Source organism: Esox lucius, chromosome 8 (genome assembly GCF_011004845.1).
Source record: "Esox lucius isolate fEsoLuc1 chromosome 8, fEsoLuc1.pri, whole genome shotgun sequence".
In the NCBI taxonomy this organism is placed as follows: Eukaryota; Metazoa; Chordata; class Actinopteri; order Esociformes; family Esocidae; genus Esox; species Esox lucius.
In genome coordinates this window covers 28,003,847-28,020,985 of record NC_047576.1, presented here as the reverse complement: position 1 = coordinate 28,020,985, position 17,139 = coordinate 28,003,847, and the positions used below count along the sequence as shown (strand labels likewise).

The 17,139-nt window shown below is 41.4% G+C and overlaps 1 protein-coding gene across 1 annotated transcript in view; it reads left to right on the top strand.

Annotated features, from left to right (window-relative positions):
• LOC105008070 (collagen alpha-1(XXIV) chain) overlaps positions 1–17,139 on the top strand; it is a 148,795-nt gene that overhangs the window by 71,244 nt on the left and 60,412 nt on the right. The window contains exons 20-24 of the mRNA XM_034293897.1: positions 3,095–3,148; positions 3,314–3,367; positions 5,499–5,543; positions 5,754–5,807; positions 7,192–7,236. Coding sequence (XP_034149788.1) covers positions 3,095–3,148; positions 3,314–3,367; positions 5,499–5,543; positions 5,754–5,807; positions 7,192–7,236 — 252 coding nt within the window. The remainder of the gene's footprint in view (positions 1–3,094; positions 3,149–3,313; positions 3,368–5,498; positions 5,544–5,753; positions 5,808–7,191; positions 7,237–17,139) is intronic.

Below are 17,139 nucleotides of genomic sequence, written 5' to 3'. Positions count from 1 at the left end.
TAAAAGTGCAATAAGCAAACCTTGCATAGAAAAGCATATTAAACATGCACTGTAACAGAATAACACTATTACTACATTGGCAAGGGAAAGATCAGAGTTTTACATGATGAGACAGGGAGGGAAATGGGGGAGCCTCATGCATTTTTTATTCCAGTCTTGGAGAGGGTTTACAGTTTTTTTAGTCCAAGGGGAGGGTCATTTTATAATTGATTACATTTCATTAGCCTATCTGTCAGCTTTTGGAATGTGCATTTTATCCAGTGGAACATACCTTATTTCTACATCACTTTTCTATTGGCTATTTGATCAGTCCCTCTTTGTGCTTGGCGTATCCAGATCGTGGATACAGTGCAATATATAGTGGGAAAAAGGCTTGTAATAGGTAAAAAACAACAACCTTCATGGCATCGCAGAGTTACGGAAGTTCTCTACTCAAGTATTTTTGTTCACTATAGATTGTCTTGAAATCTTCAGTGGACTTCTAGAGTCAAAGGGAGATGTTCCGTTGGTGGGCAAATTGAGTGGAACGAATCGTGTGTTGGAGGAGTTGCTACTACCGAATGAGAAAAGAGAACAGTCCATGACTAGTAACCGTGATTTTTTTGTAAATAAACAATAAATAATAATATAAACTAGCGCTCTCTCCGTTAGCTACGAGGAGGACATGCAGTTAGCGCAGCATTGTGCATATTAGGCTATGTGTATCATCTAGTGTCATAGTTGTATTAAACATTTTTGCAAAAGAAAAATCTAACCTATAATATGGGCTCACATTTTCACACATGATGATATCTTAAAGTTAGAATGCGTTCTGCGTTTTAAATATATAGCTAATCTATGCTATATACACGTTAACATGTAATATTTCCATTCATTGGGTTAGGGTTAGGGTTGAAACACTGTCACTTAACAATATATACTCACCTAAAGGATTATTAGGAACACCTGTTCAATTTCTCATGAATGCAATTATCTAATCAACCAATTACATGGCAGTTCCTTCAATGCATTTAGGGGTTTGGTCCTGGTCAAGACAATCTCCTGAACTCCAAACTGAATGTCAGAATGGAAAAGAAAGGTGATTTAAGCAATTTTGAGCGTGGCATGGTTGTTGGTGCCAGACGGGCCGGTCTGAGTATTTCACAATCTGCTCAGTTACTGGGATTTTCACGCACAACCTTTTCTAGGGTTTACAAAGAATGGTGTGAAATGGGAAAAACATCCAGTATGCGGCAATCCTGTGGGCGAAAATGCCTTGTTGATGCTAGAGGTCAGAGGAGAATAGGCCGACTGATTCAAGCTGATAGAAGAGCAACTTTGACTGAAATAACCACTTGTTACAACCGAGGTATGCAGCAAAGCATTTGTGAAGCCACAACACGCACAACCTTGAGGCGGATGGGCTACAACAGCAGAAGACCCCACCGGGTACCACTCATCTCCACTACAAATAGGAAAAAGAGGCTATAATTTGCATGAGCTCACCAAAATTGGACAGTTGAAGACAGGAAGAATGTTGCCTGGTCTGATGAGTCTCGATTTCTGTTGAGACATTCAGATGGTAGAGTCATGATTTGGCGTAAACATAATGAGAACATGGATCCATCATGCCTTGTTACCACTGTGCAGGCTGGTGGTGGTGGTGTAATGGTGTGGGGGATGTTTTCTTGGCACACTTTAGGCCCCTTAGTGCCAATTGGGAATCGTTTAAATGCCATGGCCTACCTGAGCATTGTTTCTGACCATGTCCATCCCTTTATGACCACCATGTACCCATCCTCTGATGGCTACTTCCTGCAGGATAATGCCCCATGTCACAAAGCTCGAATAATTTCAAAATTGGTTTCTTGAACATGACAATGAGTTCACTGTACTGAAATGGCCCCCACAGTCACCAGATCTCAACCCAATAGAGCATCTTTGGGATGTGGTGGAACGGGAGCTTCGTGCCCTGGATGTGCATCCCACAGATCTCCATCTACTGCAAGATGCAGATCCTATCAATATAGGCCAACATTTCTAAAGAATGCTTTCAGCACCTTGTTGAATCAATGTCACGTAGAATTAAGGCATTTCTGAAGGCGAAAGGGGGTCAAACACAGTATTAGTATGGTGTTCCTAATAATCCTTTAGGTGAGTGTACATGTCCATACTCTCCTCATCCTGGCCCTCTGTTTAAATCGAACCCACGACCATGGATATGAAAGCACCATACTCTACAAACTGAACAACACACAATGCTAATGGAGCACCATTAAACACTACCAGCCTCATATATCTCTTTATCTTTCTTGTCTCATAAACTGTGTTTAAAAACAGGTCCATATTAACTATAATAACAGCCAAATAGAGGCTTTGTATGGCGTCTATCTCTATGATGGCTACCTTGCAAGGTCTTGTTCAGCAGCTGTTCTGGTCAATGACACTTGCACTTTACTATAGATAAGCAAACCAATAAAACATGGTATTAAACTCTGGGAATGGGATCTAACCTGGTTACACAAAATGCACAAACCAGGCCCATTGAACCATTTGGAGAAACACATCCATCAAGGTTGTGAATTACTTCCAGTTTGTCAGATTAACAGATAGTAGAAGATTTGGGCAATGACCATTAAAGGAAATATATCAGATTTTGAGACTGGAACTAATTCTAAACAGGTATTATGTACTTGGTGTGTGTGTATCAAGTAAAACTGAGCAGATGTCATTTATGATTTATAAAACTGAATCCAGCATTATCAGACTTTAATCATCCATTTAATTATTAATGTTCACTTTATAGTTCTTGTACTTTAATATTTTTTTTCCTTGTCAAGAAAGCTTTACTCACTTTTAATCTGCCTGACCCTATAAAAATGTCACACCTTAATATCTGATTGAGGTCCATCCCGCCCCCCCTCTCCCCCTGCTCTTCTCTTTTCTCTCACCCCACGTCTTCCATCTCCACTCTTCCTTTCATCACTCCCAGTCTTCCTATCTCATCTTCCTCCCACACCAACACTCCAGCACCCCTTGTTTATAGCCAAGCCCGCTGTGCCATTCTGAGGCAGTTGTCTCACCGTCTTCATCCAACATCTGTCTTATTTCTTAGGGTTTTCCTGGAGACATCGGTGTGCCAGGTCCCAATGGCCCCCCAGGGCCCAAGGTAAAGACACGCACTGTTTCCACAACTCAGCTCTACTTCAGACATAGGCTTAATCCTCTGGGCGTTTTTTTCTCATGAGGCTCACATGTTCTCAACACATCTGTTTTGCATGTATGACATGTATTCCTTTATGATCTGTTTTGCATGTGCCCTGTTGTATTTCAGGGTCTCCAAGGTGCCAGAGGTCCACAGGGACCACCAGGGCCCAAAGGAATAGAGGTAAGTCTCAACATACTGCACCAACACAATGAAGCTTAGGTAGCAAGCCATGCTATTTTGAAAAGATTTATATAAGAATTAAGATATACTGTGTTCCTAGACTCTGGCTATGTTCCTAGGCTCTGGCTGTGTTCCTATACCATGGCTGTGTTCCTAGGCTCTGGCTGTGTTCCTAGACCCTGACAGCGTTCTTAGACTCTGGCTGTGTCCCTAGACTCTGGCTGTGTTCCTAGACTCTGGCTGTGTCCCTAGACTCAGGCTGTGTTCCTAGACCCTGGCTGTGTCCCTAGATTTTGGCTGTGTTCTTAGGATCTGGTTGTGTTCCTAGACCCTGGCTGTGTTCCTAGACTCTGGTTGTGTCCCTACACTCTGTATTTGTTCCTAGGCTCTGGCTGTGTTCTTAGACCATGTTTTTTTTCTAGGCTCTGGCTGTGTTCTAAGGCTCTGGCTGTGTCCCTATACCCTGTCTGTGTTCCTAGACTCTGGCTGTGTCACTAGACTCTGGCTGCGTTCTTAGGCTCTGGCTGTGTTCTAAGTCTCTGTCTATGTCCCTAGACTCTGGCTGTGTCCCTAGACCCGGGCTGTGTCCCTAGACTCTGGCTATGTTCCTAGACCATGGCTTTGTTCCTAGACCCTGGCTGTGTTCCTAGGCTCTGGCTGTGTCCCTAGACCCTGTCTGTGTCTCTAGACTCTGTCTGTGTCCCTACACCCAGGCTGTGTCACTAGACCATGGCCGTGTCCCTAGACTCTGGATATGTTCCTAGACCATGGCTTTGTTCTTAGACCCTGGCTGCGTTCCTAGACTCTGGCTATGTTCCTAGGCTCTGGCTGTGTTCCTAGACTCTGCCTGTGTCCCTAGACTCTGGCTGTGTTCCTAGACCATGGCTTTGTTCTTAGACCCTGGCTGCGTTCCTAGACTCTGGCTATGTTCCTAGGCTCTGGCTATGTTCCTAGACTCTGCCTGTGTTCCTAGACCCTGTCTGTGTGCCTAGACTCTGGCTGTGTTCCTAGACCCTGTCTGTGTCCCTAGACTCTGGCTGTGTCCCTAGACTCTGGCTGTGTTCCTAGACCCTGTCTGTGTCCCTAGACTGTGGCTGTGTCCCTAGACTCTGGCTGTGTTCCTAGATCCTGTCTGTGTCTCTAGACTGTGGCTGTGTCCCTAGACTCTGGCTGTGTTCCTAGACCCTGTCTGTGTTCCTAGACTCTGGCTGTCTTTCTAGATCCTGTCTGTATCCCTAGACTCTGGTAGTGTAGATTGGTCCCTGGGCATGTTCCATGGTACTGTATGATGTAATGATTCGTCACTGGGTGCTAATAAAAACAAATCAAGCCAGGCAGGGGTTGTCCTGGCAGCAGTGGAAATCAACAACAGAAGATTGGCACTGCATACTGTACATATATCTTTCCATTGTGCTAGTGTTACAGAATTGGCACCCAGCTCATCTATAGACTGGGAGGCCCCTCAGTCTCTCTTACTCTTTTTCCTGGCACTTAGCCTGCAAGAAAAAGCTTTACAGTTCGGTTATAGCATTGATTGATGTTTCTAAAATGTTCACTTTAAGGGGTAGTTCACCCAAATTACAAAATTACTCTAGAAGTGTCCTTACACTGCTCGCACTATATGGACAAGTTATGAAAACAATTCATGCTTTGATTTTGTTACCCTGGCACTCTTTCCAAATGTAATGTTTTAGCATTAGTGGCTAAAAACGTACATACGAGTCCTTGACAATGATGTTTCATGTTCAAGTCATCCAGTAGTATCTGAAATGTATTGTGATTCTCAACATTGTCGATAAACTGGTTATTAGGGTAAGGACACTATTTTGTCATTTTGTAACTTGGGTGAACCATCCCTTTAAGCTGATCAGTAAAAACAGTTTCAAGCAGAACAGCATATATAGTGGGGACAGAGATCAGTTGTTCTTATTGTATTCATTAACTGCTCCCCCAGGCAGTGTGAGAAACATCCAGGTGACTTTGATCGAGTGAGCTCAATGATTAATGGGAGTCTACACACACACACACACACAGGTTATTGCATGACCTTGGTCTTGGTCATTAGTACATGCAGAACTCCCATGTCTAGTTGAATAACTCCACTGTGTTGAACTGTTTACTGTGTTTTCAGGGTGATGACGGACCCCTCGGCCCCCCCGGTGGTCCTGGCCCTACTGTAAGTGTTTCAGTCTGCCTTCACACCTCACTGAATACAGCCCGGTTCTGATTCGAATAACCTCCACCCTTCTGCAGGTGTTGTTATGTGTCATGTTACATTACACTCAAGTCATTTGTTGGGAAACAATATAAAGATCAGATTCGATTTTTTTAAACACCGTAGGTGTCAGTATCCTGTTATTAAATAGTGTCTGTTTTCTTTTCTCAGGGGAGACCTGGAAGAAAAGGTTACATAGGTGAAAATGGACCAGAGGGATTGAAGGTAAGAAGATACAATCAGCTTGAAAACTCTAGCAGGGTCCAGTGTAAACTTTTTTTCTCACTGGCCATGTCAGACCAGAAATCTACTGGCCTGGACAGATTTTTACTGGCCCAAACTAAATAAAAAAAACACAATACAATTGTCCTGTCAAATCATCAAAATATTGCTTTATACCACAGTTTTGCATGTGATGTGAGACATGAGCTGATACAACCAATTGCTGTTTACATAAATGTGATGCAACATACATGATTACTTATTCATTAATATTTGTCCAAATATTACTATCTGTATTACTAATATTACTAAATATCATGAAGATACTTGCATTTGTTGTGACACATAAAAGTTAGTTGGTTCGCAGGCATCTTGTGTGTCACTGCTAGAAAGCACATAGGCAGGCATAGTTAACATGACTTACTGTATGGGTTCTCTATCCGTATTCACAGACTATGTCATAAACGTTGTCCCTGGATGGTTTCTCCCTCTTCACAACATGGTAGGCGGTTGTGATTAGTTATTCAATTTGGCTACCCCCCACCTCATTCATTCATATCAGGAAGATGTTCTTTGGTGCAGCCATAGGGTTGTCAGCAGCCCGTTTGGCCGCAATACAGTGACTGTCTGTGTACTGGCCCGACTTTAGGTCTTACTGGCCAGTGGGGCAGCGTTAATGTTGAGCCCTGGTCTCTAGTACTGTTCAGACAAACAACCTGGCTCCAAGCTCACATGATACCAGTCGATCAAGTTCATTGGTTGATACATTAAGTGTGTGTGTGTCTAACCATTTCTTCCACCCATGTTAGATGTATTTGTGCTAACTTTCCAGAATGATTCCAGAACAGTGAACAATAACCTGTGTACAAAAATTATAGTCAACAAGGGACATTTACCACTTCTGAGGCCTGGGTTTTCTTAAGTTAATCTTTTTTTAAAGGGCAGAATTTCAGAAGGGTTTCTCATTTTATTTAATTTAAGCTAATTGTTATTTACCCAGCTAAGTGCTATCTTTCGTCGCAACAAAGTAAGTTTTCGACTTCAGTGTTTTCCTCTGAATGCCATGCAGAACGTTAGTCTCCCCGTGTTTGTGAATATTTTGGTTTAGTTCAAGGCGGCAGGGGTGGTTCTGTAATGAATGTGTTGAGCCTCATTGAGAAAGTGAAGGAATTCTCCCTTGGCTGTCATTAGAGCATAATTGCCATCCACAGGAGGAAAAGAAACCGAAGAAATCAAGATCATTTCCATATGTGTTTTTAATAATTTGTTTATTTAAAACCTTGTGCAAGCTCTTGATCATCTGGTGGTGCAACCAATGTCTGGATCTTACCATCTTAACACATGAAGCAAATTAACTCATACACTGTTTTGATGTTCTGGTTTCCAGGGGGAGATCGGGGACCTTGGCGGCATTGGAAAAAATGGACCACAAGTGAGTCTGGTGTTTTTAGCTGACTATGCATATTGTCTGGTGAAGAATTAGCAAAGCTATCGACTTGATGAAATACAGTATGGTTCGTAGATGAGTGAGAAAAATGTAAATGTTGTAATTTAAATGTCTGAAACTTTGAGGCGATGACATGAAAACATTAAAAAACTTCAAGGGATTGCTGACTTTCTATAGGCACTCTATCCCTTTCCTCCATTCTTCACTTCCTACAGCTACTAAACCTCTTTAGGACCCTTATGTTTCCTTTTCAATCGCTGCACCCTGACTAAAAAAGCCAACCAACCACTCTATCAACTTCCAAATGGGGTTAGGGAAGACATATGAACGTCGGCGACGTCATTAGCCCTGGACGTCTAGGGCTATAGCCCTGGAGGTTTTATGAATCGCTCCAAATGTCAAAAATATATATTTTTTTAATAGGCCTGGATGTCATTCCGATCATGATATAAATTATATTGTTGATCCAAAACACAAGCATGTTTTAGGTCCTCTGTGTCATTCAAGCAGCAGATCTACTTCACGCTATTTGGCACGCGTGCATTTTGTGTGAGCTGAGAGAGAAAGAGCACAGGTTATATGACTTGTCATTGTTGGGATCTGGTGGTAGCTAATTCACTGAGGCAAGACTTGAATTGAAGGGTGGCTATGTATATAAGAAGTTGATTCAAAAAGAAAAAGGATCATGGAGGCGAGGCAAGGATGCAAGTAGGCGCTGTTGAGGTTAGAGTAGATGGAGGAAGGATGAGTTATCTCCTGTAGCTGTAGCAGCATATGAGTCAGGACGTGAGAGTGCCACTGCCTCATCTAGCCTTACAAGCTCTGGTTGGTGAAGAGGGTTCTTTAGCTAACTAATCTAGCTCAGTGGTTATCAAATGTTTTTGTCACAAGGCACATCATTTATGAAAACAAGTATTTCCTAAGGCACACCTTTACATATGATTATAGCTATGTAAATCAACATAAGCAAGACTACTAATTCCAAGGCACACCTAGACACCTCCCAAGGCACACCAGTGTGCGACGGCACACAGTTGGAGAACCACTCTTCTAGCTAGCCTGCACACATTGATATTGAGAAACATGGGCTAAGCACAGAAAGAAAGTGGGATTACCTTACTTTGCCTTTGTAGAATCCAATTGATGGTACCAAGCTACCAAGCTACCATCATTAATTTCCATTTGCAAGCAGAAATATCAAGATCGCAACAGGCCCCCAAGACCTGGGTCCCCTACTCTGGGTTTAGACTCGGGCTAAACCCCCAATATATTTTAATCCCAGCAACTCTTCTGATTAAAGTTATTAGAGTCACAGCTGGAAGTAGTGTTTAATGTACTTATTCCAGTCTCTGTACATTAAGGGGTTGTTTTTATTATTCATATTTTATAATGTATTTTATTTTAAATTATATATTAAATATACCAAATAGAAAAATCATGATTGGATAAGTCTCCAGTGAATTGCAAAGCAGATTCTCAACCATGAGCACCAAGGAATTTTCAAAAGAACAAGAGATGAATATTAATAGATTTATTAAATTACCTTGAATATGCCTTGGATGGTCGAGGTGATTAATAAGATTTGGAAGGTTTATGGTACCACCAAAACCCTGCCTAGATAAGTTTGTCCCTCTGAACTGGATGACTGAGGAAGTACGAGACTTATTAGTGAAAATGTGACTACAATATTTCAAGCATTGCTGTTAAGAGATTTGTATTTCAAATGTATTATTTTGTTTTACAATAATCACCCCAAAATTGTGTAGATATATGGAAATATAATCCTAATTGAAATGCATGAATGCATGAGCCATGCACACGAAATTGGATGATATGGGGAGGTGTTTGATAGAGGAGTGGAGGGGAGGTGGGGGATAAGTTGGAAGCCATATGAGCATCTTTTGATGTATACTGGTGTCCTCCTGACCTCAAGTTCATTTGGTCGTACAGGGAAATTTGCATCATGTAGGCTAATTCGTTTTTGTATCCATAAATTGGCAGACCATCACTACAGAAAATATGGAGCTTATTTAAGTTCTAATTTTGGGTTTGTGTTAGTTTGATTTTGTTATTGCCAAGTGTTTCTGATGGAAATTGGAACACATTATCTTCAAAGAATCTAACTGGATTACTGGACTCATTGGTGTTGCTATTAGAAACTGTGTTAAATCTGTGTTAAAATACAATAAATATGGATTGGTCAAATTATCTGCAAAACCTTTAAAAAATCAGTCTGAAGAGGCCAATGAAGATGTCTATCACACCCGAAACCCCTCCTTCCAGGTTTTGTAAATCATAGCTCAACCTTTATTCTATGTTCTTGAACACGTCTTTGTCGTGCACCAACAACGCAGGGCTGAGCAGGTGTTGGAATTAATTGCCTCCCTCAAGGAACAGGGATTACAATCATAACTGACTGTTTCCTTGTGGTACCACATCTACTCATTTTGCAATCCTAGAGGAACAGCATGAAAGGAGAAATGTTTCATGACCAATGGTAATGAATAACTTGCGTGCTTCATCTCTTCTTCCAGCCAACAGTACACTTCCTCAACAAAGAAAACTCCCTAACATGTGATGCCCAACTTTCAGAACTCTGTGGCTAATTCTCCCTTATAGTGTCTCTTTCAAACTTGATTTTGCCCAGGAGACGTCTGTTGTGATTACCTTGGGTGACCTGACTTGGGTCACCCTGTGATAACAGCTGCTGGTCCCTCCACTGATGCACAATGGGAACACTTTGGGTGCTTAGTTTAGGTGGTGTGATGTGGTGATTATGCACAAATAACCAGAGGGGAACACTGACTACTACAACAGTCATCTGTCCCATATTCATGTCGGATGCAATACCCACATAATTGGCACATCCAGAATTGGACTAAGCAAAGGTAAAACGCTTCCTCTGTCTGTGCCTGCTTAATCATACGAGTCTAGCTGGAGCTTTGGGAAGAAAATGCGCTGCAACTGCGTCAGAAAGCCTTCCCCTCAGGTTGACTATGAACCCTTGTGACTGAGTATGGAAGAGCAAGATTGCACTTCCTCCAATCTGCCTCCAGAAACCCCTTGTCCAGATTATATAAACACCCTGAGGTGCCTGGCCCACCTCTACCACCTCAGAAAAGCCTTGAGATAAGAGGCCGAGACAGGATTGGAAAACATCTGTAAGCTACAGCTTCGATGTGAAACCTCAGGAATTTCATGTTAGAGGTGTATATCACTTGACAATAATGGATATGTTGGGTAGACGGATGTGAAGAAATCGGGGGTGCACGGACTGCAAATGATACAAATCAAGGTCACGCAGATCTTTTTCAGGACCAGAAAATATTGACTATACCAGCTGTCCTGGGTTTCCAGCATTGGAGCAACCTGGGTGGCCCAATTCTGAAGAAGAGACAAAATTATGCTAGGACCACTGGGACAGATGATGTGATGACCCCCCCATAAGGGCAGGGAACCACAAACTGTCATCTGTATCCCAATGTCACTATCCTCATTATCCATTGTGGGACAGTGCATCCACACGATTGGTCACAGCAAACGTCTATCCCAGCTATCTGACTGGGCAACGCACCTCCTTGTGGAATGGGGCTGTTACATTGCATTTCCATGCCCTTCTTATCAACCGCTCTCGTCAACTGACTGTCTGACTGTGTGAAAGGGACCATTTCTATTAAGCTCACTTTTATAATAACACTTTTGACCTTGTCAAGGAAGCAACTGTAACCAATGAGGCATGTAGAGGTACCACTACAGTAAGAGTTGGGAGAAGAGGACAAGGAGTTTTTCAAAATCCCATTCACAGCAAGGTTTGTTGGATTCTGGTTTTCTTAAAGTTTTAGAAGTATGCTTCTGTTGTACCTGTCATCGCTCCTGCTAAACTCAAACCAGAAGACAGACGCAAATACATAGATAATCTTATAACCTCAGCCCCGGGGACGCCACATCCAGCTCCCTGGCCCCTGCAAGTAGCCCTGGAAGCTGAACAAGCTACAGAACTGCCTGCCCTCAAAGGAAATGAAGCACTGAATGCCTTCTCATGTTTGGACCGCTCCCTAATTCAGTGTCTGTGGAATACATAGCTGATTAGAACAATTCCTTCAAGGAAATTGGCTCATCCAGATACACTTGTCTATCTGTCTGACAGCCATTCCGTGCGGCATGCTGTGTCTGAGCAAACCGGCCTACAGTAGGAGTCGCATTTGTTGCTCAGTTCAACTATCTCACTAACAACCAATTAAGCTAAACATACAGAACAACAGTCAGCAGTGCTCATATGGAGAACTGTGAATCGCTGCACAATGAAGAATCAGAGAATGGATGGGGCATGATTTATTAGGCCTGGAATGCCTTAGTTGACTTCTTTGTGGGGAGATTGTATAAAGGTTTCAGCAGATGGCCCTGCAGAGTGCAAAATCCATAGATATTGTGCTGAAAAATGTGAACCAAAATGTGAACTGCAGTATTTCAAAATCAGTCGGTTTATATTGTGTCTTGGTCCGACTAGTATTCTGATACTCAACACAAATGAACTACTGACTGCATCCCAAATTTCACCCAATTCCTTGCATAAGTGCACAAAATGTAATCAGAGTTGGGCCCTACGGCTCTAGACAAGGGTGCCATTTGGGATGAAACCTTTTGTTGTCCACAGACAACACATGTGATTTGGATTAACCACTTACCTTCTGTCTGTAGCTAGCTAGGTCCCTTTGAAGCCTATGAGAAGCCTTAGACTCCATTAAAAAAAGCCTCAGCTCAGAAACACATGGAAGCTTAAATGAATGCCATTACTTCACTTTCCAAATAAATACAATCTGGATGCTCAAGGAAGACTGTCCATTGGATAGCTCCAGGTCAGAAGATAGATTCCTGGGCTGTTCGTGTTTAACGGGTTCTCCATGGCTTTGTGTGATCTAGAGAAGCCATACTGCAACATATTGTCGCAAAGCGTTCAAACCAATAATTCATTGGTAGTTTTTATAATATGATAATTTATAAATATATGATTTATTGGACATTTATAATATAATTTAAATTTTTTAATGTTTCAAATTTTCTATATTGGCATGACCCCGGTAGTGTAAATATACACTACCGTTCAAAAGAAACAAATCGACCCCGTGAAGGAGCGACTCCAGGATGCTGGCCTTCTAGACAGAGGTGCAAAAAAAAGCCATATCTCATACCGGCCAATAAAAAGAATAGATTAAGATGGGCAGAAGAACACAGACACTGGACAAGGAAGAACTCTGCCTAGAAGTCCAGCATTCTGGAGTCGCCCCATCACTGTTGACACTGAGACTGGTGTTTTGCAGGTACTATGTAATGAAGCTGCCACTTGAGGACCTGTGAGGCTTCTGTTTCTCAAACTAGACAGTCTAATGTATTTGGCCTCTTGCTCAGTTGTGCACCAGGGCCTCCCTTTCCTCTTTCTATTCTGGTTAGAGCCAGTGTGCGCTGATCTGTGCAGGGAATACTTCACCTCGTTGTACGAGATCTTCAGTTTCTTGGCACTTTCTTGCATGGAGTAGCCATAATTTCTAGATGGAATAGCCATCAAGTATACACCGATCAGCCATACCATTATGACCACCTGCATAATATTGTGCATGTCCCCCTTTTGCCGCCAAGGCAAAGGCATAGACTCCACTAAACCTCTGAAGGTGTGCTGTGCAGCGTAGGAATTACATGACGGCCATGGCAATCGTTGCCCTCCGCTCTGGCCATGATGCCCCGAAAATCATGGTATGCCCCCTCAGCCACCATGGCCTTTGTGCCTCTGCTACTGTAAAAATATTGCGGTCAGCAGTTTGTAGTTCGCAACTGAGAACAACCACAAGAACGGACTACATGCTGGTATGCAAGTTAGCTAGTTACCAAAAGATAGCTAACTTTAGTGCTTAACTGAATCAAACCTCTCTGTTTTGGAAGGTGCCTTCATGAGCAACTGGGAATGTTCCGACCTTGTGAGTGGGAGAATACACCTGAACAGTTTTTGAGAGCTCTGAGAAGTAATGTTAGGTTTGACATCAATTGACATGGCAGTGTTTGTGAAGAAAGATTAAAAAACAAAAATGACTTGCTCCGCTCATAAATAAGTCACTGTATGTGTTTATTTAGGTCGTACCCATTAGTGCAGGTGATCGTGATGTTAAAATATTCTTTGCGGTTTACTTTTGGGTTACTGAGGTAATTCTTCTGACTAGCTAGCCTTAATGTAACTTAACTATGCATAGATGTAATTTCAAGGATTAAAACATTATCATTTAACTTTTTATGTGGAAAAAAACTATCAGTTATAATAAGTTATTAATCAAAGTATGATATTAAGAAAGTTAATTAGTATTTTTTTTTATGTAATGTCTTTTTTTTTCTTATCAGCAATTCAAGTTTATTCGTAAGTTTCAAATACCCTAATTTTACTCAATGGCCTTGGTGCCCTGGCACGTGGCCTTTGTGTCCTAAACATTTTTGTGACACTGAAGGCCAAATGGCCTTGCCCCTAAAATGACGAAATTCCAAGCCTGGTGCTGTGGTATCTGGTATCAAGACGTTAGCAACAGATCCTTTAATTCCTGTAAATTGTGTGATGGGGCCTCCATGGATCGGACCTGTTTGTCCAGCACATCCCACAGATGCTCGATTGGATTGAGATCTGGGGAATTTGGAGGCCAAGTCAACACCTTGAACTCGTTGTTATGTTCCTCAAACCATTCCTGAACCGTTTTTGCTTTGTGGCAGGGTGCATTATCCTGCTGAAAAAGGCCAATGCCATCAGGAAATACTGTTGCCATGAAAGGGTGCACATGATCTGCAACAATGCTTAGGTAGGTGGTATGTGTCAAAGTAACATCCACATGAATGGCAGGACCCATGGATTCCCAGCAGAACATTGCCCAAAGCAACACACTGCCCCCGCCGGCTTTCCTCCTTCCCATAGTGCATCCTGGTGGCATGTGTTCTCCAGGTAAGCGAAGCAAATGCACCCTGCTATCCATGGGATGTAAAAGGAAATGTGATTAATCAGACCAGGCCATCTTCTTCCATGGGCTCTGTGGTCCTGTTCTGATGCTCACATGCCCATTGTAGGAGCTTTCAGCAGTGGACATGGGTCAGAAATGAGCACCCTGACTGGTCTATGGCTACGCCGCCCCGTACACAACAAACTGTGATGCACTGTGTGTTCTGACACCTTTCTATCAGTACCAGCATTAACTTTTTCAACAGTTTGAGCTACAGTAGCTCGTTTGTTGGATTGAAACACACAGGTCAGCCTTCTCTCCCCACGTGCATCATTGAGCCTTGGCCTCCCATGACCTTGTTGCTGGTTTACTGCTTTTCCTTCCTTGGACCACTTTTGATAGGTACGGACCACAGCAGACCAGGAACACCCCACAAGGGCTGCAGTTTTGGAGATGCTCTGACCCAGTCGTCTAGCCATCACAATTTGTCCCTTGTCAAAGTCGCTCAGATCCTTATACTTGCCCATTTTTCCTGCTTCTAACACATCAACTTTGAGGACAGAATGTTCACTTACTGCCTAATATATCCCACCCAATGACAGGTGCCATGATAATGAGATTATCAGTGTTATTCACTTAATGTTTACTTAATGGTCTTAATGTTATGGCTGATCGGTGTATACTGATTAGTTTCAGAAGAAAGCTATTTGTTTCTGGCCATTTTGACCCTGTAGTAGAATCCACAATCACTGATACTGAACTAGTCTAAAGAAGGACACTTTTATTATTCCTTTAATCAGCACAACATTTTTCAATGGTGCTAACATAATCACTAAAGGGTTTTTTAATGATCAATTTGCCTTTTAAAATAATTACATTTCATTAGCCAACATAATGTGCCTATGTAGATATTCCATAAATAATAATCTGTTTCTAGCTACAATAGTAATTTACTGAGCAGCATTTATAATGTCCAAACTGTATTTCTGATCAATTAAATTTTCTTGAAAAATACAAGGAAATTTTTAAGTGACCCCAAACTTTAGAATGATAGTCTATACAATGACTCTGATTGAAATGCTGATAAGGGACTTGATTGGTTTGCTATTTGCTTTGAAACATGTTCTTGATGCTGCCTTTACAACACATTCACTGAAATACTGATTCACATTCACTGGAATACTAATTCACATTCACTGGAATACTGATTCACATTCACAGGAATACTGATTTCAGTGAGGTTTCAGTGCAAGCAAGAGGGAAGAGAGGGGTGCAGAAATAAACCAATCGCATGCGACTTGTGACATGTCTTCTCTTCTTAAGCACCTACAGGGGTGGGTAGAGTACTGAAAATCTGTACTCAAGTAAAATTTCTGTTACTTGTCCTAAAATGTACTCAAGTAAAAGTAAAATAGTACTTGGTCAAAAGTTACATATAAAGTTACTAGTTACATATTTTGTTCAAGACATTAACGCCATAGTAACAACAAGGAAAAATGATTTAAGTACAAACGCAAACCTCATTTTTAATGTTTGAATAGGCTTCTGTTTTCCAGAGTCAGCCTATAGTAATGCAGAATAGAAAACAAAATAAATTGCTAAAATGTATAAAACTATATTTCTATTATTAATCTGGGTTGCAAATAAGATTCTTGCAAATTAAGACCATTATACATGTTACTGGTAACAAAAAAGTATATATGTATATATATATATATATATATATGTGTGTGTTTGTGTGTGTGTATATATATATATATATATCTTGTGTAGTAATGCTCAGTACATCTTGTCAATCAAATATTTGTTATTAGTAAGTCAGGTCTTGAGTGGAATGACTGACTGCATTGCAACTAAGCCTCCTTGTTAGCAGGAGGCTTAGTTGCAATTTTAACTAAAATCTAGCTAGCTAGACTGGGTATGTTGCTGCTAACTAAAGTGCATTACTAAATAATAAAGTTTGAGTCAAGCCCAATGAACCACTAATACAAATATACTAACAAGCCGTAGTGTTATTGTGTTGTAAGTTAGCTAGAATATTGCATTATCATTATGATATATTACTGCATTTCGCTGTACTGTACTTGTACTTGTTCAATAACAAAAAAGTTGGGGAAAAAAAGAAGATAGCTATAATAATAGGATTTAGCTGGCTAAGTAGCGCGAGCCGGTTCGTTGACCTTACCTCTATGTGCTTTCAGAGGTATGATGATGAGTTTTTGAAAGCAGAGATGGTTGAGTCTTTGGGAATAAAAAGACAACATTTCATGATGACTGTGTTTCCTATTTTACATTTAAATCGAAACATGTCGTGCAACTGTGTCCAGGGATTTGAATTTCCCTCGTCAGCGTCCGCTTGACCACTTTCCATGTCGATGTCTGTCATTTAATTAGCTACATCTGTGCTCGCACTCCAATGCAGATTTAAAGGTGCGGGAGTGAACACTCAAAATCAAATCACAAAACGAAAAAACTCAATATTTTTTGACAAACATCTGAAGACAAAATTGTTATAAAAGAGTAAGTGAAATGTAAGAGTAAGAGTATGGAGTATGATTTATAAAAAAAAAATACTTGAGTAAGAGTAAAGAGTCCCTAGAAAGTAACTACAAAAGTACTCGTTCCTTTGACACTGCACTCTTTTACTCATTTGCATTACTGGGTTACTACCCACCCCTGAGCACCTATAATGGTTATTTCAGACTCTCCCTGGTTGCGGTCTATTCTTCTTGTAAACTTCAGTCTGACACACTGAAAGCAGACTCACACACTCATACACACACACACGCAAACACACACAAACGCACACCTGAGAAAACAGAAATCTGCAGAGTAAGCTGTAACTCGGAAAACCTTGTAGAGGCCCCCTGTCATATTAGGAAAGCCCTTCAAACCAGTTTCTTTCTATTACGATAAAGGATAA